Genomic DNA, 26,906 nt, shown 5'->3' with positions numbered 1-26,906 from the left:
ACTATAAACCAGAATAACTTCATTTGTGTCATGTAATTGTCAATCACAGCTGCTTGGGTTAAAAATAAAAAAAGATAGAGCACAGGAACAGGAGTCATGATGGCTGCCGAAAAAAGAGGGCGCTAGCCAGGGGGACAAAGGGGAGGTTACCTACTTCCAGGAGGTTATCGGCTGTAGTATTTTCAGTTTCTCCGCATAGGCGGATAGTAGTTTGCACAGGACAGGAATGTCAGACCCCTGCCGGAGTCTGCACTAGTTGGGTCACAGTAAGTATGTTATTTAAACATAATTTTAGATAGAAAATTTCCTATATTCAGTATTGACAGATCATCTGTATAATGTAAAACACCTTGAAAACACCCCACACCCCCCCCAGTCCCCCCAACTCTGATGATTGAACAAATAAGAAAAGGAGAAAAAATATCATCAGGAACAAACGATAATTCAGTTTCTTACTGGTTGTGTTGCTTCTTTACAAAGCAGTTCAGACCAAGAGATGAATAACGAAATGCCAGCGTGAGATGACGATGTGTCATTGATGAAGGAATTAAGTGAGAGCATGACGTCCCTCCATAATGCAATGTCTTGTTTTGCTATCTAGTATTTTGTTGTTCTCCCAGTCTCTCTCTCTCTCTCTGTCAAGTACACACAAGCGAGTTCTTGTTTCTTATAGTCCAGCCGACTGCACAGGGCCATATCAGGACTGTCAAATCATAAAACTTACACATCTACAAAGAAACACTATACGAAGACAAACCCACAAAACACAGATAAAATAGTCACATCAACAACAACAAAAAACACTATACTAAGACAAACCCACAAAACACAGATAAAATAGTCACATCAACAAAAAAAACACTATACTAAGACAAACCCACAAAACACAGTTCATGACACAGTTTTGTTCTCACTCCGTCTCTCTCTCTCTCTCTCTTAAAGTGCACACAAGTGAGAGTGCATGCATTCATTTGTGTATGTTTGAGAGAGGGAAGAGGGTTGGGTCCACCATGTACTGCATTTCAATGTCGTGTGTGTGTGTGTGTGCATTTCAATGCATCCCTCAACAAAAAACGCATACATATACACAATGACAAGGAAACTTTGCATTCCTGACCAAAACGCTTTCTTTCCTTCTTTCTGCTGATCAACAGAGATATTACTTGACAAGCAGATTTCTCTCGTCCCCTGAATCTTGTATTGAACAGACTCCACCGAGGTCAGTGTCTTATGTGCTTTGTGGATAGAAAGATCAGTTTCAACGTGTGGAAGCATGCAGACTGATCCATATAGGCTATATATTTAAAAAAAAAAAAAAAAAGAAAAAAAAAAAAGAGGTAGATACCTGTAATAGCAGTATTCTCACCTGGGCTGTTCAGGCCGAAATAATTCAACAACACCCAGCCACCCTCATTTTAAACAGAGATGAAACTGCCCAGAACAGTCAGAACATTATGTGAGTTAAAAAATAATTATCAATTATCAAACAGTTGTAGGCAAAGTCCACAACGAAAGGTTTTGTCTCATATTTACAGTATGATATTTACACAAGAAACAGGAATGTTTGATCAATGTGGAATGAAGTTCATTTGAGGTGCTTTCAATGCTTGTTCATTGGTTTTTTTGTTTGTTTTGTTTTATTTTTGTGTTTTTCTCCATATGGTTCTTACAGATAGTTTTTCTGTGTTAAGAATCACAGTGCTTGTCAACTGTTTACTGGTGATTAAAAGACTATGAGTACAGTGCTTTGAAGTTGTGTGTTTTGTCTTATGGTTTGCTTGTTTGCTTTGTGCAGAAGAATTGTGTGTTGTTGCCAAGATAATGCGCTATTTTTTTGCCTGTTTATTTCACCGAATCTGTAGATCAGGTCTAGTCTTGTCAAACCCATTTTTGGATGTTTCATCCATTTTGATCCAAAGTTGGTTGATCAAAAACTGAATGATCTGTGAACTTGAGTTTTAGGGCATTCTAAGGAAACTTTTTTTCCCCATACAAGTATACCTTTAAAGATAAAGACTTTAAAGAGGACCATAAGTGGTTTGGTTTTATGGCTTACATAGATTGTAATGTATGTAGTTATGGCTCGTTCAATACTTCTTAAAGCAAATAAATGTGTATGCTGAGAAAAAGCTTCATTTAAACATAATGGTTTGAGTCGTTAAGAAGACTGTCATTTTTTTTTTAAAGTTGTGACGTCACCAGTACGAAGACTCACCTTCGCTTCTGGCTGACTTGCAAAGCAGAGCAAAACAAATTTGTTTAAAAAAAAAAAAAAAAAAGACTGTGCCAGGACTGTTTCCTTGCTATAGAGCCAAGGCCAGTATTGCAGCGTCTTTAAGTCACTGGTTTAATATGAATAATCATTCAGTCATGCATGGTTTTGTAATTATTTACCTGCTTGCTTGGTTTTGAGAGGACAATGCTTTTCCACTTCATGTCCCCTTTAACAACAGTAAAACATGTTCTGGGGAGTGTTCTGAAGTCATGTGCAAATACATGGTCATACATGGCAGCCATACTGGAGGTAAACCCATGCAGCTTTTCTGCTCACATGATTAATGAAGTCAGTCAAATGTATCCCTCATGAATGATATATATATATATATATATGTGTGTATGTGTGTGTGTGTGTGTGTGTACACTTTACTGCTGTTGTCAAAGTGTCTAAAAAAAAAAATAATGCTTGAACAAATGCCATTTCATTCAAACTGACTTTTAACAGAAACTTTTCAAAATCGTCAAAATAAATAATATGTCCAGCAAAGAATGCATAATATGATGACTTTACAAGAATAAAATTTACTATTATGTACATAATTACTGCTGTTTTGTACATGAGGTGTCAAGGAGATACATGCAAACTGTCAAAACATTAACGCTGAATTCAACAAAAGCAATTATGGATCAACATCACAACCCCAACAAAACCGTACATCAGTTGTGGTGTTAAACTTGATTTATGCACAAGTTGGTGAATATACATTTCTACCACAACTCACCAGTTTTCAGCTTCAATTTCATAAGAAGGCATCAGTGCAGTTAGATCCATACATACAACACATCGGGGCGGATGACTGACCGGCACAATAAGAAATGTGTTAGTCAACACTGCCCACGACACTTCTCCACAGATTTTGTTCTCTAGTCTGAAGTCAAAGACGGCATCAGATTTACATATCAAAATCTCTGAGCTAGTGATATTGTCAACAATAAGGGTAGGAGAACTTTATGCCAGTGATACTGTCAACGATAAGGGTAGGACAACTTTATGCCAGTGATACTGTCAACGATAAGGGTAGGACAACTTTATGCCAGGGATACTTTCAACGATAAAGTCAGGACAACTTTATGCCAGTGTTACTGTCAGTGATAAGGGAAGGACAACTTTATGCCAGTGAAACTATCCGCGATAAGGGCAGGACAACTTTATGCCAGTGATACTGTCAACGATAAGGGTAGGACAACTTTATGCCAGGGATACTATCAGCGATAAGGGTAGGACAACTTTATGCCAGTGAAACTGTCAACAATAAGGGCAGGACAACTTTATGCCAGGGATACTATCAACGATAAGGGCGGAGAGGGCTGCATGGTCAGTTGGCGGATACGACGATACTTGTAGCCAGGGGGCAGTGTGAAGCAAAAGTTAGTCAAGAGATGAGCGAGGATGACCTTCATCTCGTTCATAGCGAAGGCTTCGCCAATGCACTTGTAGGGGCCCATGCTGAAAGGGAGGTAAGCGAACTTATTGTACGGCTCCAGGAAGCGCTCCGGCTTGAAGAGGTCAGGTTCTGGCCAGTTTTCTGGCAACCTGAAACAGCAAAGACGAAGTTCAAATGCTGTTCACTGAAAAACAAATTCTCCTTTTCATTCGTGCTGAGTACACACTGTATGTATCATGAAACATTTCTAGAGGCTAAAATCATAACTATCTCAGAAAAGAATTTTTTTTTTCTTCACATACATATCTTGAAAAAGAATGCAATATATTTATTGGCCGAAAAGATCTTACTCAATGAATGTTAAATTCTCTTCTTCATGCACTCTGAATCTGATTAATGCATTTTTTTTATGGATTAAATTCATTTTCACTGACTTTCTTCACACACATGCTGACTGATACAGGGAGTGATATGACAGAGTGCTAAGGTTAGTTTTAAACTGAAAGCTGATCAGTTTGGTCATTTATGTCTGTGAACCAAAAGGGGATGTGTGACCATACTACTAACAATGATGACAATAATGTGCATTCATATATTGTTCACCATGCGGCTCTTGACTCTGTTTAGCAACACAGTGTGACAAGACTAAGGCACAGGAGTATGAATAATTATCAGCTCCCTAGAAATACTGTTTGGAAATAGCGTAACGACATTCACAACACATACACCTCTCTCATCTATTTCTCTCTGTCTTCCTACACACACACACACACACACACACACACAAACCCAGAGTGTACACATTATTTTTCGGTCCTACTACCACAAGATTCAAACAACAAACTATTTCAATCTTATAACCACAAGAATCAACATACACATGTACTTCTACCTTAATACCAAAAGAATCAGCATCCATACTGCATTTCTATCTTCTTACCACAAAATTCAGCATACACACTGTATTTCTATCTTATTACCACAAAACTCAGCATCCACACTATTTCTATCTTATTACCACATAACTCAGCATCCACACTGTATTTCTATCTTATTACCACATAACTCGGCATCCACACTGTATTTCTATCTTACTGCCACAAAACCGCTTCCTTCACCTGTGAAGAGCTCCAGAACAAAGGCCAATCACAGTCCCTGCCGGAATGTTGTGTCCCTGTATCACGTCGTCTGACACTGCTCGTCGGAAATGGGTGGGTACGGGGGGAAAGAGACTGCAAAAAACAACAGTAATAATTGAGAGAGAGAAAACAACAACAACAAGAAACACACACCGAAATTCATACCCATGTTTCTACAATACATCAGCACAATATATATATATATATATATATAACATAGTCAGTCGTGTCCGACTATGACCATCAGAACAGCAGAGGAGGCAACTGCTGTTCCAACTATTTGGGCTAGAATTTGATTATAGTGGAGAGTGTCTTGCCCAAGTACATCCCCACTCTCTCGGCCAAGAGGGCTTTAGGACAGTTGGTGTTGGGATGGTTTCAAAAGGCCAACTAGCCCACAAGGCTGCAGCACTAGGAGCCAGTGCAATTTTGCCTCCTAGTTTGAGAGTCATAGTCCTTCACAGAAGACTAAGCTGTAAATGGTTTGCCATTGACTGAAGAAACCATTGATAATACAGCTCTCACTTTGCTGTTGGCCCAAATGTAAACTTATGTCAATCTGTGATATAAGTCGAGTGTTGGGCCTAACATCAGCACAATACTCAGTAGTATTTGTTATGTGACTGCTTCAGTTTCTCAAGGTGGTGTCAAGGTGTGTTCGGACAAATCCATATACGTTATACCACATGTGCTAGGCACTTGACTGACCGGAACCAGAACCAAACGCATTCATTCTGGCCTTAGAGTGCATGCATACATATCTGTATACCTGTCAGTGGATTTCTTCAATAGAAATTTGCAAAACATTTATGTTGCCAAGGGTTCTTCTTCAGTGCATCAAATGCGTGCTGCATGTCGCAATTTTATTGCGCGTTGCAATTTTATTTGTCTTCCTATTGAAGTGGATTTTTCTACAGTAAATTGCCAGGGACAACTCTTTTGTTGCCGTAGGTTCTTTTACGTGCACTAAATGCATTATGCACACAGGACTTTGGTTTATCATCTCATATGAATGACTAGTGTCCAGACCACCACTCAAGGTCTAGTGGAGGGAGAGAAAACACTGGCGACCACCGGTGTGATTCAAACCAGTGCACTCAGATTCTCTCGCTTCCTAGGCGGACACATTAGTTACCTTTAGGCCAACACGCCACTACAGAAAAATGGGAAAGAAAAAAAAAACAACGACAAAAACCACACAACCAGTATTGCTACCACATGACTGAACTGAACTGTCTCACCGCAACGTTTCCATGATGACCGCCGTCAGATAGGTCATATCTCTCACCGGCAGCCAATTGACATTATGGTTCTTCAGCACCATTGGCCTCACTTCCCTTCTTGCTTTCTCTTGCACGCCAGGGTGCTCGGCTAACATCAGAAGAGTCCATGTCAGTGCGGTGCTGGTTGTCTGAGAGAGGCAAAGAGGTGTCATTGTAAGGCTCTTTTTTTTTTTTATTGTGGCTCATTTTCAGATCCATTTCAAACTCGGGTAAACAGCAGCAATAAACAACAACAATAATAAAAGACAACAACCAAAAAACACAAACGTTTTCTGTATTTTTTCTCATCTTCATTTTGTCCACTCTGTTACAAATAATTTACAATGTTAAATGTAATTTGCTAACAGGACAAACTGATCATCGGGATAAAAAAAGTAGGTTAACCAGAAAACAGTATGAACAATATTTTGGTCTGTTGGCCGGGGAGATCAGAAAAATCTCCACCCTTTCTAACAGGACAAATAGATCATTACGAAAGAAAAATAGTTGACCAGAAAACAGTATGAACAATATTTTGGTCTGTTGGCCGGGGAGATCAGAAAAATCTCCACCCTTTCTAACAGGACAAATAGATCATTACGAAAGAAAAATAGTTGACCAGAAAACAGTATGAAGAATATTTCGGTCTGTTGGCCAGGGAGATCAAAAAAATCTCCACCCCTTGGTTACATTCACACAAAGTCCAGCCAGTTTCTGCCAGCTGCTGACAGCCACTGGCTGAGAATTGTTTGCACACCATTCTGCACTCTCCCACCATGCATGCCGGCGGTAAGTGTTTACACTGGCCACCAGTCATCTCCAGCCAGCTGTGTGTGTGTGTGTGCATGTGTGTGTGTGTGTGCGTGCGCGTGCGTGCGTGCATGCGCGTTGCTGTTGTCTGGCTGATGGCAACTGGCTGTATGTATGTGTGTGTGTGTGTGTGAGTGCGTGCGTATGTGTGTGCATGCGTGCGTGTGCGTGTTGTTGTCTAGCTCATGGCAACTGGCTGTATGTATGTGTGTGTGTGAGTGTGTGTGGTGTGTGTATGTGTGTCTGTGTGTGTGTATGTGTTTCTGTGTGTGTGTGTGTGTGTGCGTGTTGCTGTGTCAGGCTGATGGCAACTGGCTGGGCTTAGTGTGAGCGTAGACTTCAACCCACCAACTTTGACCAGGGCCCAGGACCATCAGAATTGAAGTTCATCCCTTCACCCACTTGGCTGTTGCCCCCATCACGACACAGAAACGATACACATGCATGTTTCCCACAGATCTGTCCACACACAGAGATTTACTTACTTCAAACCCCGCGATCATAAATCCCGCGACATGAGAGTAGATGACATCGTTGCTGAAACGTTCACCCGCAGACAGAAGACAAGACAGCAGGTCTTTTTTTCGCTGCTCACTGGCTGAAATCAGATCATACTGTACTTATCTAAGCGTGTGTTCTGTTTCACTCACATACCATGCTTATTTAAGTGTGTGTTATGTTTTCTTTGCTCACCATGCTTATCTAAGTGTGTGTTCTGGTTTGTTTGTTTACCATGATTATTTCAGTATGTGTTCTGTTTTGTTTGCTTACCATGATTATCAAAGTGTGTGCCCCGTTATGTTTGCTTACCATGCTTATCAAAGTGTGTGCCCCGTTTTGTTTGCTAACATTGCTTTTCTTCGTACATGCACTGTTTTGTTCACTGAGTGAAAATGCTTATCTTCTGTTATATGTATGTAGTCTGGTTTCCTGTTTCATACTCTGAACTCCATTCAAAGTGAAAGATGTAGCAACATTTGAAGAATTTGTCAATAACTGCTGCCAAAAACACCCTAGCATGGAGAAGTAAATCAATCTCTTGTCTAGTATTTCATTTCATTTACATCATTCTGTTGTTAAATCACTGTTTGTGTGTGGTATATGTGACTGTGCATGCATGTCTTGTAAACCCTGTGATGGTATAATTGACACTGAAATTGGTTCTGATTCTGATTCTGCTCATTGCATACACCACAAAACGTTGCACCCACTTACAAAGGCAATAAAGAGAGAAATAAAAGTGGAGTGTGGGGAGGAAGGGGGGGGGGTCAAAGAGGGAGGGAGGAACATCACAAAATAATCATCTCACAATTCGTATAAAATCAAACAAAAACTAGACCACATGAAGCATGTAAAAGCAATCAGTAATCACTTAGTTAAAAGACCCGTAGACTTTTACGACCATCAAGGCAATGAAATACATACCCTCTGTGTCCACTGGAGCCAGCTGCATTGCTTGGACGGAAGAGCCTAGTATTTGTATTTGTATTTTGTATTTCTTTTTATTACAACAGATTTCTCTGTGTGAAATTCAGGCTGCTCTCCCCAGGGAGAGTGCGTCGCTACACTACAGTGCCACCCTTTTTTTTTTTTGTATTTTTTACTGCATGCAGTTTTATTTGTTTTTCTTATCGATGTGGATTTTTCTACAGAATTTTGCCAGGAACAACCCTTTTGTTGCCGTGGGTTCTTTTACGTGCGCTGAGTGCATGCTGCACACGGGACCTCCGTTTATCGTCTCATCCGAATGACTAGCGTCCAGACCACCACTCAAGGTCTAGTGGAGGGGGAGAAAATATCGGTGGCTGAACCGTGATTCGAACCAGCGCGCTCAGATTCTCTCGCTTCCTAGGCAGACGCGTTACCTCTAGGCCATCACTCCACGTATGGTCGTAACCCGCGACTAACTGTGTGTAGTATGGAACTGACCAATGGCATAGTCCGGTCAACGTAGGGATTTAACTGTCAAAAAGTTAGCACCGAGCAATGCAACTGGCTCCTCAGGGCTCTGTTTAGGGAGGTGGTGGGAGCCTAATCCTCTCTTCCTGCCGTTTCAATCTTTGCGCGAACGATGTTAGGCACCCACTCACGTCTGAGTCAGCCAGGAAAATCAGAGTAAGTGCCCCTCGCGCTGGGACTACACGGCGTAGGGGCGCGTCCCCCAGGTGGTGGATGGGGGAGCCCTCCCTTTGGGGGTTGCATCAAATGATATGGAATAAAATTCTACAGGTTTCAGTTATGTAAGTGTTGTAAAGCCCTAGTTTATTAGTTGTTCAATCAGAGTCCAGTCTACTAGCCCTGCCTTCAGTCCCATCCACCAGTTTGCTTTGTGTTCTGCTTTTGAAAAATGATCAGTTCACTTCCGCTTTCTCTATTTTCATACCATGACTTATCCCCAACTCTGACACTGCTCTTTTTTCATAGCCTAAGGGGGGGAACTGCAATCATGTTCGGTGGAAATTTTGTGGTGTATGTGATTTGGTTTCAATCTGATTCAATGATGACATGGACTATGTTGATTTGAACAGTGGTTTGACTGTTGCTGTTCACGCTGACCATGAGCATTTATTGTGATCAACGATGTTGTCAGAAAGTGGGTCTGTTGTGTCAGGTGGCTCTTCCTAGTGGTCAGAATTTAGGTTTCAGACACAGGTAGGGTGCATACAGCCTATAAGATGCAGGGGTCAGATCTGATTAAAAAATTAAAAAAAAAAATAAAAAAAAGCAGCGCCCTATATGCAGAAAATTACTATAAGCACAAAAAACACATGAAGCACATAAAAACTAGTTAACTCTCTCCATACGAACGGCGAAAGAGACGACATTAACAGCGTTTCACCCCAATTACCATCATCAAAATATTGCAAGTGGAAGGCTCTTATACTGAAGAGGTGATTGTTGACAAATAATACCACAATTCTGATGATGGAAACTAAAGGTTGGGTCATTCAGACACCCACTGGACATCCGAGGGGTCTGTGTAGAGGAGAAGAGAGGACTGGCCGTACTGAGTGAGTTAAAAGGTCAACTAGCCAGAACAGGACATCAGGGCAGTGAATCTATATTCACCGTGTCTAGGGCTCGGTGGTGGAAGGCAGGGAGCCCCAACCTTCTCCTTCCAACAAATAAGCAATCACAAATACTTCCACACGTGTCATGATGTAACACACTAACAATGATGCCGTTTTTGTTTGATGACGTTTTTGATGGTGTCGGAGAAGAATTTGATGGCTTCCCGTCGCTCCCGGTTCTCCTTGGTCGGCAGTCGCGACATCAGCGGAATCATGTCGATCAACCTTCCACATAAAAAACAACAACAACAAAACATGTTTGGAAAGATTTCCTTTTCAAGTCACAGATATTCTTGTTGGAATTTATATTTGTGTGAAAGCATACACATGCATGTCTGTTTGTACACACACACACACACACACACACACACACACTAATATCACTTAAAGTGGAAGACGTTAAACTGAAGACCACTACTACTACTACACACACACACACACAGCATTTGAATTCACACAGAATGAAGCATGTGTTATCACACACATTCACATGCTTACGATACTCTCACACACACAAGAGGAAAAAAATGCATTACTTTCACTGTACTGGATGGGCCGTATAAGGTTTTCATTTCGTTTCAAAATGGCGTCAGAGTGTCCATACACATTACACCGCATTTGCTTTAAAAAAAAAAAAAATCTTTTTGAAGGAAGCAACTGCCTGATTAACCCACTCCACCCCTCAGCCACATGCCTGCTACATAACTCCCCTGCACCAGCACTATATGACACCACTGCAGAAAAACAAAAACAACAAGAGAGGCAAGGCCTTCAAGACACACTTGTGATACACTTTTTTTTTTAAATCCAAGCTTTTTATGTATTGAGTATAATTTCAAAATGTAATGTTTAAGAAGAGAAAGATCAGTTTAAAGCGAATTAAGTCCCCTAGCATTAATTACAGAGTAATTTCCCTTCTTTACTATCTGCACCAAAACGTTTGCAAAATTAAAAAAAATTCCATGCTAAGCAAAAGAAGTTCCTGTTTGAACAAAAAATGATAATAATGACTCATCATGTTGTTGTGTCAGAATAAGAGGTCAAAGTGCCAAATTTAGAGAATACAAAAAATATAAATATAACAGTAAATGCAGTTTGCATATAATTAGGCTTCTTTTTTTAAAATTTTTTTGTGCCCATCCCAGAGGTGCAATATTGTTTTAAACAAGATGACTGGAAAGAACTGAATTTTTCCTATTTTTATGCCAAATTTGGTGTCAACTGACAAAGTATTTGCAGAGAAAATGTCAATGTTAAAGTTTACCACAGACACACACACACACACACACACACAGACACACAGACACACACATACACACACACACATACACACACATACACACACACACATACACACACACACACACACACACACACATACACACACACACATACACAGACAACCAAACACCGGGTTAAAACATAGACTCACTTTGTTTACACAAGTGAGTCAAAAACAGGGTGGTTCACTAAAACCGCGAAAAATTGATGAACACTTGTTGATTCAATTGGTCCAACAAAGCTTTGTTTCATGCTTCTGGAATCCACAAACAGTTCAGTTCAGAATGCCGACTGTACCAAGCAAGAATGGACGAAATCAGAACAGTGCACTGGTACAAGAATACTGGTACCTGGTCCACAGGGGAATTAATCATGGTACGAGTTAACTTGTACCTGGGTGGAATGAGTTAACTTGTACCTGGGGTGGTATGAGTTAACTTGTACCTGGGTGGAATGAGTTAACTTGTACCTGGGGTGGAATGAGTTAACTTGTACCTGGGTGGAATGGGTTAACTTGTACCTGGGTGGAATGAGTTAACTTGTACCTGGGGTGGAATGGATTAACTTGTACCTGGGGTGGAATGGGTTACCTTGTACCTGGGGTGGAATGAGTTAACTTGTACCTGGATGGAATGAGTTAACTTGTACCTGGTTGGAATGGGTTAACTTGTACCTGGGGTGGAATGAGTTAACTTACACACAGATCAAACATACAAGTGAGGCTTTGGGAGCCTAGTTAATCTGGTAAACGAAAATGAAACAGTATAAATGAATCAAACAAACAAAATAAAAAAAATAGAATGAAAGAAGTATGAAAGTGGGCTGCATTTGCTACATAAGGACACAGACCCACAATGCACAGACACACACACACACAAACACACATCATACATCCCCCCCCCACACACTCCCCCAACACACACACACATCCACTCGCACACCCACCCAAACACACACACACAACAACACACACACACAACATACAACCCCTGCTCACACACACACAAACACCCACCCAAACACACACACACACACACACACCCCACACACAAACGCCCAACCACTCGCACACACACCCAAACACACACACACACACACACACACACCCCACACACAAACGCCCAACCACTCGCACACACACACACAACATACAACCCCTCACGCCCCAACCCCCCCACACACAAACACCCACCCACTCACATACACACACACACAACACACAACCCTTCCCCCCAACTTCCCCCACCCAACACACACAGTCAAACACCCACACACACACACACACACACACACACACACACACACACCAGTAGACAGAACACTTCAGCTCCACTCAGACCTGAGACGGAATCCTTCCAGTATCTTCTTCATGTGCTGAACCCCGGCGCTGTGTGGATCTTGCATGCAGTTCATCTTGTAATCGAACGCACACTGACAGATTGTGTCGAGGGTCTGCACAAATATCAGAACAAGACTCGCTCAGTGTCTGTGTGAAGGGAAGGGAAGCAACTCAATGTTTATTCAGTTGGTGTTATATCATCAAAGAGTGGTTTCCCTTGAGCTTGCTTTGCAACTTGAACGCTTTCCAAGTGTAAAACAACCTGAACTGATCATTCTGTGCTACAATCAGCTTCGGATCCACTCTGTTTACGCATACCCAGATTCAAACACTCGACTGTTGGCCGCCGTTCTTATTCTTCTCTGGACCTTGCGATTGGAATGAACTTCCTCTTTCACTTCGTCAAGTCTCCACACTCAGCTCTTTCAAGTCTGGCCTTAAAACCCACCTCTTCCCAAAATAGCCTCCCTTGCCTGCGTCTTCCTTGTCTTTAGTTTCTACAGTTTTAGAGTTATGCATGCGTGTGAATGACTGGTGCGAAAGCGCTTTGATTTGTCTCTGCACAAGATTCAGCGCTATGTAAATACCATTACTATTATTATTACTCCCCTAGATTTATATCGTGGATGTGTATTGACATGATTTTGATGATCGTCCACAGACTAGCAGGTACAGAAGTTCACTGTGTGACATGTTCAAACATCAAACTAAAATGTAAAGTAAGTTCTGCTCAGTTACTCAAGGAGGCATCACTGCATTCCGACAAATCCGTATACACTGCACCACATCTGTCAAGCAGATGCCTGACCAGCAGCGACATCCAACGTGCTTAGTCAGGCCTTGAGAAAAGGTTAAGCAGATAGATAATGAAATAAAACATGATGCGGGGAAGAAAAAAAAGCCAACGAAAAAACAACAGATAAATAAATAAAATCTGTGAATTTTGTGCATGTTCACAACTGGGTCAACAAGGGGACATCACTCACTCACGATGTAGGCCATGCCGCTCTGAGCAGTGCATGTCACTGTCTCAATGAGAGTGCCTGTGTTCATGCATGTTGACAATTGGGTCAACAAGGGGACATCACTCACGATGTAGGCCATGCCGCTCTGAGCAGTGCATGTCACTGTATCAATCTCTGTGTATTCATGGCATGTTCGCAACTGGGTCACCTCCTTCTTCTTCTTCATTCGTGGGCTGCAACTCCCATGTATGCTTGTATGTACATGAGTGGGCTTTTACATGTATGACCGTTTTTACCCCGCCATGCAGGCAGCCATACTCCGTTTTCGGGGGTGTGCATGCTGGGTATATTCTTGTTTCCATAACCCACCAAACACTGACACGGATTACAGGAACTTGAACATGCGTATTTGATCTTCTGCTTGCAAATGCACACGAAAAGGGGGGGGGGAGTTCAGGCACAACAAGCAGGTCCGCACATAATTATGCTGACCTGGGAGATTGGAAAAAATCTCCACCCTTAACGCACCAGGTGCTTTATAACCACTCGGCTATTGCAGCCCATCACAACTGGGTCAACAAGGGGACATCACTCACGAAGTGGGTCATGCTGCTCTGAGCGGGGATGGTGCACTCCTCACCCCCGGCCAGCCTGAGCTGCTCGTGCCAGTCCTCCACCAGCTCCTTGGCCTTGATGTCAAACACCTCAATGAAACCTGGCCACAGAAAAAAACAACAACAAAAAAACAACTCACAACTTGTGTGTATAAACCACTTCTTCCCATGGGATCTTTGGTGTGATGATGTTTTTGTTTGTGTGTGTGTGTGTGTGTGTGTGTGTGTGTGTGTGTGTGTTATCAATTGGTGTTATCAATGCGTTCATGATGTTAGTAATGATTATGTAAGTGTTGTTTTGTAATTGGTGTTATCAGTGTGTTCATGATGTTAGTAATGATTATGTAAGTGTTGTTTTGTAATTGGTGTTACCAATGTGTTCATGATGTTAGTAATGATTATGTAAGTGTTGTTTTGTAACTGGTGTTATCAGTGTGTTCATGATGTTAGTAATGATGATGTAAGTGTTGTTTTGTAATTGGTGTTATCAATGTGTTCATGATGTTAGTAATGATTATGTAAGTGTTGTTTTGTAATTGGTGTTATCAATGTGTTCATGATGTTAGTAATGATTATGTAAGTGTTGTTTTGTAATTGGTGTTATCAGTGTGTTCATGATGTTAGTAATGATTATGTAAGTGTTGTTTTGTAATTGGTGTTATCAATGTGTTCATGATGTTAGTAATGATAATGTAAGTGTTGTTTTGTAACTGATGGTGTTATCAATGTGTTCATGATGTTAGTAATGATTATGTAAGTGTTGTTTTGTAATTGGTGTTATCAGTGTGTTCATGATGTTAGTAATGATTATGTAAGTGTTGCTTTGTAATGATTATGTAAGTGTTGTTTTGTAATTGGTGTTACCAATGTGTTCATGATGTTAGTAATGATTATGTAAGTGTTGTTTTGTAATGATTATGTAAGTGTTGTTTTGTAATTGGTGTTATCAATGTTTTCATGATATTAGTAATGATTATGTAAGTGTTGTTTTGTACTTGGTGTTACCAATGTGTTCATGATGTTAGTAATGATTATATAAGTGTTGTTTTGTAATTGGTGTTATCAATGTGTTCATGATGTTAGTAATGATTATGTAAGTGTTGCTTTGTAATTGGTGTTATCAGTGTGTTCATGATGTTAGTAATGATTATGTAAGTGTTGTTTTGTAATTGGTGTTACCAATGTGTTCATGATGTTAGTAATGATTATGTAAGTGTTGTTTTGTAACTGGTGTTACCAATGTGTTCATGATGTTAGTAATGATTATGTAAGTGTTGTTTTGTAATTGGTGTTATCAGTGTGTTCATGATGTTAGTAATGATTATGTAAGTGTTGTTTTGTAACTGGTGTTATCAATGGGTTCATGATGTTAGTAATGATTATGTAAGTGTTGTTTTGTAATTGGTGTTATCAGTGTGTTCATGATGTTAGCAATGATTATGTAAGTGTTGTTTTGTAACTGATGGTGTTACCAATGTGTTCATGATGTTATCCGTGCATACTTGATGTTATCCGTGCATACTTGATGTTATCTGTGCATACTTGATGTTATCTGTGCATACTTGATGTTATCTGTGCATACTTGATGTTATCCGTGCATACTTGATGTTATCTGTGCATACTTGAAGTGTTCCTGGTGTTGTCTGTATGGTACTGTATTACTCTTTTTTGTCACAACAGATTTCTCTGTGTGAAATTCAGGCTGTTCTCCCCAGGGAGAAAGCGTCGCTACACTGAGAGCGCCACCCTTTTGTGTGTGTGTGTGTGTGTGTGTGTGTGTGTGTGTGTGTGTGTGTGTGTGTGTGTGTGTGTGTGTATTTTTTCCTGCCAGCAGTTTTTTTTTGTTTGTTTGCTTTTCCTTTCGAAGTGGATTTTTGCCAGGGACAACCCTTTTGTTGCCGTGGGTTCTTTTACTTGCGCTAACTGCAAGCTACACATGGGACCTCGGTTTATTGTCTCATCCGAATGACCAGCGTCCAGACCACCACTCAAGGTCTAGCGGAGGGGGAGAAAATACTGGCAGACTGTGCCGGGATTCGAACCAGTGCGCTCAGATTCTCTTGCTTCCTAGGCGGACGCTTGGCCATCACTCTTGTATTTTCAATGTTTGTTCAATTAAATGAGAGAAAAAAAAAGAAAAAAAAAAGAGAACACTGCACAAGAAAACCATGGAGCAAAACACGACATGACGCTTTACTCACCGTCCACAGACACCGAGTTGAACGCTGGTGCGAGCGCTCGCTTCAGGTTGTGGTGTGGCTCACCGTTCATCAGAAGCACAAACTTTGGGGTCAGGGTCTTCAGCAGCCTGCACAGAAAGATTCCTCGTCACCCCCTTCTCTCATCACTGACACCGCTTTATCGTATTTTTTGGTTGTTTTGGGGTTGTTGTTTTTGGGGGTTTTTTTTACATTAATTTTTTTAATATTTTATCATTGTTACTGCCACAGCCCTCTTCAAGCCTCACACAGGGGCCATCATTTGCTGTTGGCCCAAATGTAAACTTATGTCAATCTGTGATATAAGTCGAGTGTTGGGCCTAACATCAGCACAATACTCAGTAGTATTTGTTATGTGACTGCTTCAGTTTCTCAAGGTGGTGTCAAGGTGTGTTCGGACAAATCCATGTACGTTATACCACATGTGCTAGGCACTTGACTGACCAGAACAAGAAGAGGGTTTTAAGGACAGTTGGCTTTGGGATGGTTCCCAAAGATCAACTAGCCCCCAAAGGCTGCGGCACTAAGAGCCAGTGCAGTTTTGCCTCCATGTTTGAGAGTCATAGTCCTTCACAAGAGACCAAGCTGTATCAGCCATAACAAGACACCAACAAACAAACACACCAGCTTGTGTTGGCATGGTGATAATTCCTGCTTTTGGAGACGCAGATTTGTTTGACGATGTCTGGGTCGGCCGTCAGGAGGCGCTCCTCGCCGTACAGGAAGTAGAAACGGATCAGGCGTGACTCCAGCTCCTTCATCCACCTGCCACATTTCCCACCACCGTCACTGACACACCGTCACTGACACACCGTCACTGACCACACCATCACTGACACACCGTCACTGACACACACAACCAACACACGATCAGCGATGAACCATCAGAAACACACACTGTCACCAACACACCGCCAGTGACACAACATCAGCGACACACCATGACTGACACACCATCACTGACACACCGTCACTGACACACCATCACCAAAACACCATCACCAACATACTGTCATTGATACACCATCACCAACACACCATCAATGACACAACATCAGTGACACACCATCAACAACACACCATCACCAACACACCATGACCGACACACACCATGAGCAACACACCATCACCTACACACCATCACAGACACAGCTTCACCGACACACCATCAGTGACACACTGTCACCGACACACCATCACTGACACACCATCACCAACATACTGTCATTGATACACCATCACCAACACACCATCAATGACACAACATCAGTGACACACCATCAACAACACACCATGACCGACACACACCATGAGCGACACACCATCACCTACACACCATCACAGACACAGCTTCACTGACACACCATCAGTGACACACTGTCACCGACACACCATCACCAACACACCATCACACAGTTTCACTGACACACCATCACTGACACACCATCACCGACACACCGTCATCAACACACCGTCACCAACACGGAAAGGTGCAATAGCTGAGTGGTTGAAACGTTGGACTTTCAGTCTGAGGGTCTCAGGTACAAATCAACTTAACAGCGCCTGATAGGTAAAGGGCAGAGATTTTTTTCCCCATCTCCCACATCAACATATGTGTGCTGACCTGCTAGTGCCTGAACCCCCTTCATGTGTATATGTATGCAGAAGATGAAATACAACATGTTAAAGATCATGTAATCCATGTGAGCTTTCGGTGGGTTATGGAAACAGGAACATACCAAGCATGCACAACCCCTAAAAGTACAGCTACCTACATGGCGGGGTAAATAAACAAAACAGTCATTCACATAAAATGTTGCATGTCTGTATGAATGTGTATGTGTGCATGCCTGAGATCTAATTGAATGACACAGGAAACGAATGATGAGCGCCCAATGACAGCCGTCTGTCGGCTCTACCCAGGTAGGCAGCCTGTTGTGCGAATGAACCCAAGTTTCTAAAGTGCTTAGAGCTTGGTCTCTGACCGAGGATAGGCGTTATGTAAGTATCCATATCAAATCAAAGCAAATCAAATAAGAATGTCCTGTAAGAAGACATGACAAAATGCAAAGCAAGAACTTCAAAGAAACGATAGATGGTAAGAAAACGCTAAAAAAAAGAACCCCAAAGACTTAGCTGCTTTGGATGCATATGTCAGGGATCGAAGACGGATGCCAGAAGAAGAGGGCGCTCTAAAGGCATGCACAGGGGAGGTAATATACTTGGGGTTGGGGGTGGGGTATCTAGCCGCGACTACTTGAGTTTTTTTCCCCTTCAGCAAGGCAGTAGTTTGCACCGGAGAAGGGAATGAATGATACCCCTGCTGGTCCAGTGGCTCACGGTATAGTGTGTGTGAAATCAAAAGTAAAATTAATAACAACGACGCAAAAAAATTGCAAAGAATCAAGGATGACATTCAGGGAATAAAAATCATGACGATTCGCCAAGACTCTTGAACGACATTTATCAACATTCACCAGCTTGCCATGGTGAAGTGATTAAGTGCCGTGTTCTCCTGACTGATCAAAGGCATGTGCGCACATGCGCATGCACACACACACGTGCGCGCGCGCACACACACACACGCACACATACACACACATATGCACACACTCACTCACACATAACAAAACAAAGAACTTTACTCTTTTTCTTAAAAAAAAAAAATCTTTTATCAGACTCTACACTTTTCACTGAGCCATAAAAAAAAAAAAAAAAAAATCGCGCAATGACTTCACACAGACAGCCACATGCAGTTTCACACTAACTTGATGGAACTGGTCATTGGTTCTTCGTTCAATGCATCCAACATGTTTCCAACGATAGGTCGGTACGACAGTCCTGGTATCTGAAAAGACATCACAGGGACAATACTTGGGGCAAGACACAAGAATACTTTTATATCAAAACAAAGAAAACGAGAAATCCTTGACACGTGCGCTGTTAAAAACAGTGGCTTATGAAAAAAGCACATACATTTAATTCACAGACAACACAAAGTTTAATCATGCTCCCACATTTCAATGAAAACACTGACCCAGTAATGAATACTATACTATAAACTAATATAATCAATCAATCAATCAGTAAAAAAAAAAAAAAAATCTATCAATCTACACAGAAATGAACAAGTGCAATCATCAGCTCATTATAAACACAAACTTGATATCTAAGATCATATCTAAGATCAAGATATTAAAATTTGTCAAATAAAAATTCACAATAATTGTCGACAGACTCAGCCACACACACGCACACACAGAGCGTATGAATAAAAACATCACACAAATAAGACATCAGTAAAACGTACAAAAAAGCACAAACGCATGTTTTTTCTGTTTTATTTACTTTTCTCAGTGGCGACAGAAACGGTTTGATGAACAGTTTGTAGACGATCCAGGAAGTCGTCACGATCACGAAACAGGGGACAATACCCGATCTCATCTTGTGTGACGGCATGGTGGTTCTTTTCAACAGTCGCTTCCCTTGCACCGGACACCGCTTGTCTCGGTGAAGATCCTGCAAGAAAAAATAACACGCAGAAATGACTGACCTAACAACAGCAAGAAGTGTCTGAAATTATTCTGCGTGGTATTCTCCTATTTTACACGTTCATTTTTGAAATCACATGCCACAAATTTGGGCAAGAGTTACGCATTGATTACTTACGCGTATTTGAAAACACTCTCTGGGCCCCGTACACTCACTTGGTGTTTGTTTCGTGAACTTTGCTCTCTGTCAAGTAAAAGTTAGGATTCATTAGGTTAGGGAATAATGACCTGGAATGACCCCGAAAACTCACTCAACTTCGCAAGACCCTTTCTGTCTTTTCAAAATGCTAACTCGGAGCACCGAATGTTAGTATGTCTTACTGTAAATTTGGTTTAAAAAAGAAAGAAATGGGGGAAAGGAAAGAAGAAGATTAAGAAAAAAGAAAAGAAAAGAAAAGAAAAAAAGACTAACAGTTTTTATTTAGAATTATTCGTATTCGGTTCGCAATCTGCAAACTCGTTTACCTTCACTTGTTCACTTTAACCTACACTTCGATGGGAATCGCATCCCCGGCCTAATGATGACAAATCGTTAGTGCACAAACAAACGTGTTCGATCCATAAGAGGCGCTCAAACTTCCCAAGAATAACCATGTGTGCCCATCTGGCAAGATTCTCAGGCGCCTGAGCGTGTTCCTCCGTTTCGTCATCATCATGGGACGCAGCGGCTTAGCGGTGCAGTTTCGTCGGCTGCTGCAAAAAGCATCAATGTAGACAAAGACGAAAAGCAGAACCCGGTGAAATCAAAGCAAGTGCGAGGCGTGGAGGCGTGACGAGGGCCTTACTTTTCTGGCAGCACTGTTTCTTGTGGAACTGGCAGTGGAGTTTTGAGTAGCTACAATGGCAAACGATTGGGACCCGCTGTCTCCGCAAACGTCTACGCGGCAAACTCCAGGGTTTGTGTGTAAGTAAACATGAATGGATGCGAGTGAAGTTTTAATCGTGCAAGTTTTAAGGGAATGGTAGCCACAAGGTTCGTAGCCAAGGACTTAACTTTTTCAGATCCAGACATTTTGACTGTACAATTTATTTTCTGGTTTTGTTCTGTTCGAATTTAACAGCCCGGAATGTATTCTATTGTAAAGTTCAGAATTCTACAAAACTTCTGAAACTTTCAGAACTTGAGTAGCTCTTACCAGCTTATTCTAGTACTAAATGCCCTATCAGTTACAACAGATGAAGGCAAATAAACTTGTATGATGGAAATCTTAAGATCCCAGTCTCTGTATAATATTATTGTGCAGATGGTGATGAGGTGCACAGTTGAAAAATGGAGAGAACTTCTTGAGTAGAATGATACCTGTAGATCATACAATTACATAAAATGTACATTATAATTGCCTCATTTTATGATAAACCTTGAGGCTTCAATGACTAAATAAAACTAACCTTGTCATGAAAAGACTTGATTTGCTGTCCATAACAAATATGAAAGTACTGGATCCTTTTTAATTTGAGAACAGGGTGAAGCAGATTTTTGACAGAGAATTGCACTTCATGGCCCTTTCTTTGCTTTGTGATTTAGGTCACAGACCAAGGCCTGTAATTACTCAATATTGGGGGATGGGTGTAGACATTAAGATGAGGAGAGAGATTGTATCTTTTATAATGTGAGAAGAGTCAGAACTAGAGACATGTTGACCATGGGGTATCAACCAGTTCATTTTCTGGTTGTTCATTACTTAAGTGTTGGACAGAGGAATGCAAGTTTGTATTAATGCATTGCTTTAGTGGAAGAATTATGATTAAAGTGTTATATGGATAGACAGAAAGTACATCAACATTTAGTTTTGTAAATTAATTTGTCAAGCTCTAAAACTTTAGTTCACACAAGCAATCAGAAATGTGGACTAAAGATTAACAGAAAATACAGACAACTAAAGCCTGTTCCAAGTCAGTATTTTGTTATTTAGTTAACCAAAGGACTTCTGGATATATATATGATGTCTTAAGTGATAATATGATGCTGTCCATTTGCCCAGTCCATTATTGATAAGTTATGTGTGTTACAATTATTTGTATATGAATTTAACTGAATATCTTATTGCTTAGTCCATTTTTAATAAATTATGTGTGTTACAGTTATTTGTATATGAATATTATAACTGAATTGCTTATTTTTTATTTATTGAGACTAATTAGAGCCAAATAATATAACAGTGGCAGCTTGAGTGAACAGACTGTAATCAACAAACCGATCATAGGGTGCCTTCGTTGTCTGGTGATTTGGAAAAGTTCAAGTCCATCAGTTGAATTTAGAAACAAAGAAAGTCCAGAAAAAGAAAGGATGGGGGGGAAGCAATAGCTGAAGGGCATGGAGCAGGATTCAGTGCATTTTCACTCGACTCCCGTCCCCTCCTTTTCTGTTGCCCATTTAACGTACAAAGCGATGTTTGCAGTACAAAAGAGGAAGATGGTCGGATGATTAAGCAACCTTGGCAGGCACGCGTGTCACTCGGTGTGCACCATTTGTGTTTTGTCATCTGTGAAGTGGAACAGGTTCAGCACCCCTGACGCTTTACTTCCTCAGTTGTGTTTCTGTCAGCGCCTTCATTCATTGCAGGGAGGGAGAGTTGTAATTAATCAGTCACGGTTGTTGACGGGGCAGCCAACCATGAAACTGCTTTGCTTGGTGTGTCATGTTTATGAATAAAAGAAGGGGGAAAAAAACGAAAGAAAAGAAAAGAATCTAGCTTGAAAACAGATTAAAGAAATACAGAGTCATTGCATTATCAATAATAATATATATAGACAACAGACATCAGTGATTGAATGATCAATGAAAAGATGTATATACATCTGAATTACATATCAGCTTCCTTTGAATCGTTTTTTTGTCAAATGAAACAAAACAAACAATTCTTTTTCTTTAATGAACTTTTGAAGTAGAAGGAACTGAAATATCCCAAGAATGATCATCATTGAACCAGGATTGTGACTGTTGATGTCATATAAGTTCTAGTAATATTGTATTCACTGATTCAGACTCAAGTGTAGCAGTCAGTATAAATGGTTTGATACCCAGGAGGGGGTGTGGAGGGGGGTGGGGTTTGCAGGACAGCTTGTTGCGAGAAATCATCAGTGTATACTTCATCGTGTTTCATTAACTCAGCTTTCAGAGGGAAAGAATGGTTAAGACAAAAAGTGGCCTGTGTAGCATGCTTAGTAAAGCCGTGGCAGTGTTGATTCCCACCATTTTGTAATTGTAGAGCTTCCTCTGTCTAGAGGCAGCAACATTTTAGTGCATAAAAGTAAAACAACATTTATTGCAATTCGGGCAGGTTTCATGGTATTCTGCTTCAAAGATAAATTTGAGATTTGCAGCTTTGCTGCATGCACAGTTCTGAAAATGTGTTTGTTTTTTTACACAGTGAAACTTGATACAATGAAGAGACAACAAACATATTTGTTAACGACTTTGAGTCTTGACATTGAATTTTTTTTTTTCCATTTCATAGATTTGTTGCTCATCCATTCATTTATTGATGTCTGTGACATTTATGAATTACACTTTCGTGTTTGATCATAAGCAACAACAATAAAAAAAAGTTTAATAATTTTGACTCAGGGCCGACAGGTTCGACAACCCCAAAAGATGTGGACGACCAGGCCCCGATACCACTCATCGTCGGCATCGCTCTTGCTCTTTTCATCGGCTTTGTCATCATCGTCTGCTGCATCTGTCGCCGCCGCAGTCTGTCCAGCTCGAGCAGCGGCACCCAGGAATCAAACTCGGCCTACCAGAGGGCACCCACGGCTGACGGGAATCCTGCACCAGGGGGTGGATTTGGGGCGGGGGTTGGGGGAAACTCGTATCCAATGGCTACGGTGAATTCCAAGTATCCACCACCGTTGTCTCAGGGGCAGCCGATGGGCATGCCTGGTCAGGCAATGACAGGTGTGTGTGGGGGGGTGGGGGTTGGGTGAGGTGGTGCGGGGGAAGTGTTCAGGATGGTGTGAGCGACTCAGGTGTCAGGGTGGTGTGTGCGTGAATTTGTAATGTGTGTGTGTGTGTGTGCAGTATCGGAGCAGACTAAAATGTGGGGGGGCCTGGTTGGGGTGGGGGTGGGCATAGTCTGTGCATTATGTTCTTGAACTTGTGTATGATATATAATATATATCTTGTACAATTCACAGACAGGTGTGTTTAAAAAAAAAAAAAAAAAAAGGAAAAAAAGTATAAAATGTATGTCACGGCAAGTCAAGTATGACGCATCTATTGACATTGAACTACCTGAACACCTTGAGCACTTGGTCTTCGTGATTATGAAAAACACAGTGAGAATTTTGTGTACATCTGTAGTGTACTTGCTCTTCATAGTATTATATAATTTCTATATCCAAAGTTATTTCAAAGCCTTAACTTGCAGCATCTGCACTGTTGTTTCTTTTTCTGTTTTTTTTTTTTTCACGGCATTATTTTAGCCTGCAAGCCCTGCATTCACTTGCATGTTTCATATGAATGGGACCATTTTCACCCTGCCATTAAGGCGGGCATACTCTTTTTTTCAGGGGTGGGCGTGCTTGCTGTGTTCGTGTTACCATAATCCGCAGAATTATTGACCTTGGAGATAAGAAAACACACTATCCTTGCTTTTAATCCATGAGGTACAGATACCGAAATTGAACTCGGGACCCTCAAATTTCCTTTTTTATGCCTGTCTTGTAAGGATCATATTCATATTATTTAAATGTTATTATGAATCCACAGTGCATAAATTATGTATGTTGTACAGGTCAGTAACACTCTTTCACCAGTTTTTACACTCTTTCAACAGTTTCTGTGTTTTATGTTTAAAATGATCTATATCTATACATAATATATATTTGTTTGTGTATATGTTAGTTGTTTTTTTCTCTTCAACATGATTTGTTTATTGTGATTCATAACTCACTCATCAATCTTCTGTGTGTGTATTGTTTTTTTGTTTGTTTTTTTGTCTACAGGTGGAATGAACATGGGCCATCAACAGCCACTCGTTTCCCACCAGCAACAGCAGCAGCAGCAGCCGCCGTACCCGGTTCTCCCCCCCAACGCCTACACCCCTCCCTACCCACTAGGAACCTCCACCCTCCCCGCCTACATGCCCACCTCCCACTCCTCCCACACCTCCTCCGCCTCCGGGCCCAGCTCCGACCAGGGACCCTCCGGGTTTTCATCGTCCTCACCCCCTGCCCCTGCCCCCGCCCCGACAGGCATGATGGCCATGGCCGCAGGTCATGACCCCTCGGTCACGACCCTGGGTGGCATGATGCCGCCGTCATCGTCATACGGACCTCCCGGGGGCCATGAGATGGGCGGGGGTGCGATGGGGACGGAAGCAGTTGTGAGCAGTTCTGGCGTTGGGGGGACGATGGCGTTTCCTCCACACCCTGTGCAGAGCCAGGCTGGGGGGTACAGTGTTGTCAGCGGCGGCGGTGGTTTTCAGGGTCAAGTTCAAGGCCAGGGTATGGGTCAGGGTCAAGGGCAGGGGATGGGGGGCCAGGGGCAGGGCATGATGGTTCACCCGGGCTTCCACCAGGCCTCCTTGAGGGGAGGGATGATGATGATGGGGGGAGGAGGTGGGGGTGGGGGGTTGTTACTGCACGGTGGAGGTGGTGGGGGGTACCCTCCGCCTCAAGGACCTGAGGGCGTGGGGGGGCAGCAGGGTGGAGGAGGAGGAGGTGGTGGTGGGGGGATGCATCACCCGCCACCCACCATGCACCACACGGCCATGGACTACGTGCCTGGAGGGGGGTTCGTACCCAGGGTGGGGTCACCCATGCCTCCGGGGACCACGGTCACAGAACTGGACCAGCTGTGACGACTCCTGGAGCTTCCTTCCTTCCCTGGAATTCTGGGAACGTTGACGATGCTACTACGTGATATTTTTGACGACACTCTGCTGTGGTGGCATGTTTCATCAGTCCCACTGGATGCTTGACTGACGGACGCTTCATGTTCGTCATAGGTGCGACTGATTGACGTTTCACATCTGTCACAGGGGGCAACTGACACTTCACATCTGTAACAGGAGCAAGGGATTAACGTTTCACATCCATCATAGGGGCAACTGATTGACATTTTGTATCAGTCACACGGGTGACTTCTACATGTATACTACGCCACTGGTGCATACTTGAGTCCGTGCTCTTTTTTCTTTCTGTTTTTACTACGCACTTCATGTTTGCCTATTGGAATCTGTCATTCATTAGTCATTGACTGTGGAAGTGCACAAAAGCTCAAAAGCTGTCGTGGTTTATAATAACATTTCTCATTTTTTGCGCCGCTCAGTTCCACGAGCAAGTCTCTGGAATGCAGCTCTAATGAACAGCACAAAATAGGTGGAGAATTCTGGTAAAGTTTGATTTTTCAGGGCCAGTATAGACAAGGTGATGCTGAAATGATCTTATTATGTAAACACAGTATCAATGTAGTTGGATCTGATTGCATTATTATCCAAGTCTTAGACGTTGTTCTGCAATCTGAGTAGTCAAGTGATGCTCCTGGTTTACAAAAAAAGAATAGGCTGCTAGGAAAAGTGGCATCATTGTACAAGGACAGGAAGCATCATTCTAGATTCATGGTTCACACGGAAACACGGAAGTCAGGAAAAGTCTTGGGAAATCTGGTTTTAATCTTCAGGGTCTGGAAAAGTCTTTGAATTTTCATTTGATAAACCATTTACCAGTACCATTCAACAGAGTTTGATCATGCAGTTATAAAACAAATAAAATAAACGCACCAAAAGGGATGAAAATTGAACATCAATTACCAGGAAATCCACCAATGTCTCTGGTCAGTGGCGCAGTAGACAAATTTTGTTTTTGTTTTTTTTATATTCAGTATGGATTTTTTTTGGAATGGAAATTTTTCAGTTTTGTCTGGGGGAATAAAATACGGAATTTTGTTCTGTCATATATTATAATGATATATGTGGGAACCTTGTACATTTCAACAAGCCAGTTTCAAAGAGATGAATATTTGGCATAAATTGATTAGAGTAGTGTATT

The 26,906-nt window shown here is 41.7% G+C and overlaps 2 protein-coding genes across 2 annotated transcripts; one reads left to right on the top strand and one right to left on the bottom strand.

Moving 5' to 3' along the window:
* Window positions 1–67: 67 nt before the first annotated feature.
* LOC143275998 (uncharacterized) lies at window positions 68–20,094 on the bottom strand. The gene is made up of 12 exons (XM_076580364.1): window positions 20,032–20,094; window positions 19,711–19,881; window positions 19,131–19,210; window positions 16,987–17,127; window positions 16,345–16,451; window positions 14,126–14,244; window positions 12,565–12,677; window positions 10,048–10,169; window positions 7,359–7,471; window positions 6,043–6,212; window positions 4,781–4,894; window positions 68–3,811 (listed from the first exon to the last, which is right to left on the bottom strand). Exons 2-12 carry the CDS (start codon window positions 19,819–19,821, stop codon window positions 3,547–3,549), a joined length of 1,455 nt encoding a protein of 484 aa, XP_076436479.1. The 5' UTR covers window positions 19,822–19,881; window positions 20,032–20,094; the 3' UTR covers window positions 68–3,546.
* Window positions 20,095–20,442: 348 nt separating this feature from the next.
* On the top strand, window positions 20,443–26,710 carry LOC143276249 (uncharacterized). Its single transcript, XM_076580727.1, has 3 exons — window positions 20,443–20,817; window positions 23,482–23,811; window positions 24,861–26,710. The coding sequence occupies exons 1-3, from the start codon at window positions 20,754–20,756 to the stop codon at window positions 25,715–25,717; spliced, it is 1,251 nt and encodes a 416-aa protein (XP_076436842.1). The 5' UTR covers window positions 20,443–20,753; the 3' UTR covers window positions 25,718–26,710.
* Window positions 26,711–26,906: the final 196 nt, after the last annotated feature.

Source organism: Babylonia areolata, chromosome 31, assembly GCF_041734735.1.
Source record: "Babylonia areolata isolate BAREFJ2019XMU chromosome 31, ASM4173473v1, whole genome shotgun sequence".
Taxonomy (NCBI): Eukaryota; Metazoa; Mollusca; class Gastropoda; order Neogastropoda; family Buccinidae; genus Babylonia; species Babylonia areolata.
Note: the sequence above shows the minus strand (reverse complement) of the source record. Positions and strands in the feature narration are given on the sequence as shown.

What these genes read in the sequence shown, in the direction of transcription:
- LOC143275998 (XM_076580364.1), bottom strand. Translation starts at nt 19,821, where the DNA reads ATGCCGTCACACAAGATGAGATCGGGTATTGTCCCCTGTTTCGTGATC. An exon ending in GTCATCATGGAAACGTTGCG is followed by an intron (nt 4,895 to 6,042) that starts GTGAGACAGTTC and finishes TGTTTTTTGCAG; the next exon opens with TCTCTTTCCCCCCGTACCCA. An exon ending in TGTTCTGGAGCTCTTCACAG is followed by an intron (nt 3,812 to 4,780) that starts GTGAAGGAAGCG and finishes TTGCTGTTTCAG; the next exon opens with GTTGCCAGAAAACTGGCCAG.
- LOC143276249 (XM_076580727.1), top strand. Translation starts at nt 20,754, where the DNA reads ATGGCAAACGATTGGGACCCGCTGTCTCCGCAAACGTCTACGCGGCAA. An exon ending in GCAAACTCCAGGGTTTGTGT is followed by an intron (nt 20,818 to 23,481) that starts GTAAGTAAACAT and finishes ATTTTGACTCAG; the next exon opens with GGCCGACAGGTTCGACAACC. An exon ending in GCCTGGTCAGGCAATGACAG is followed by an intron (nt 23,812 to 24,860) that starts GTGTGTGTGGGG and finishes TTTTGTCTACAG; the next exon opens with GTGGAATGAACATGGGCCAT.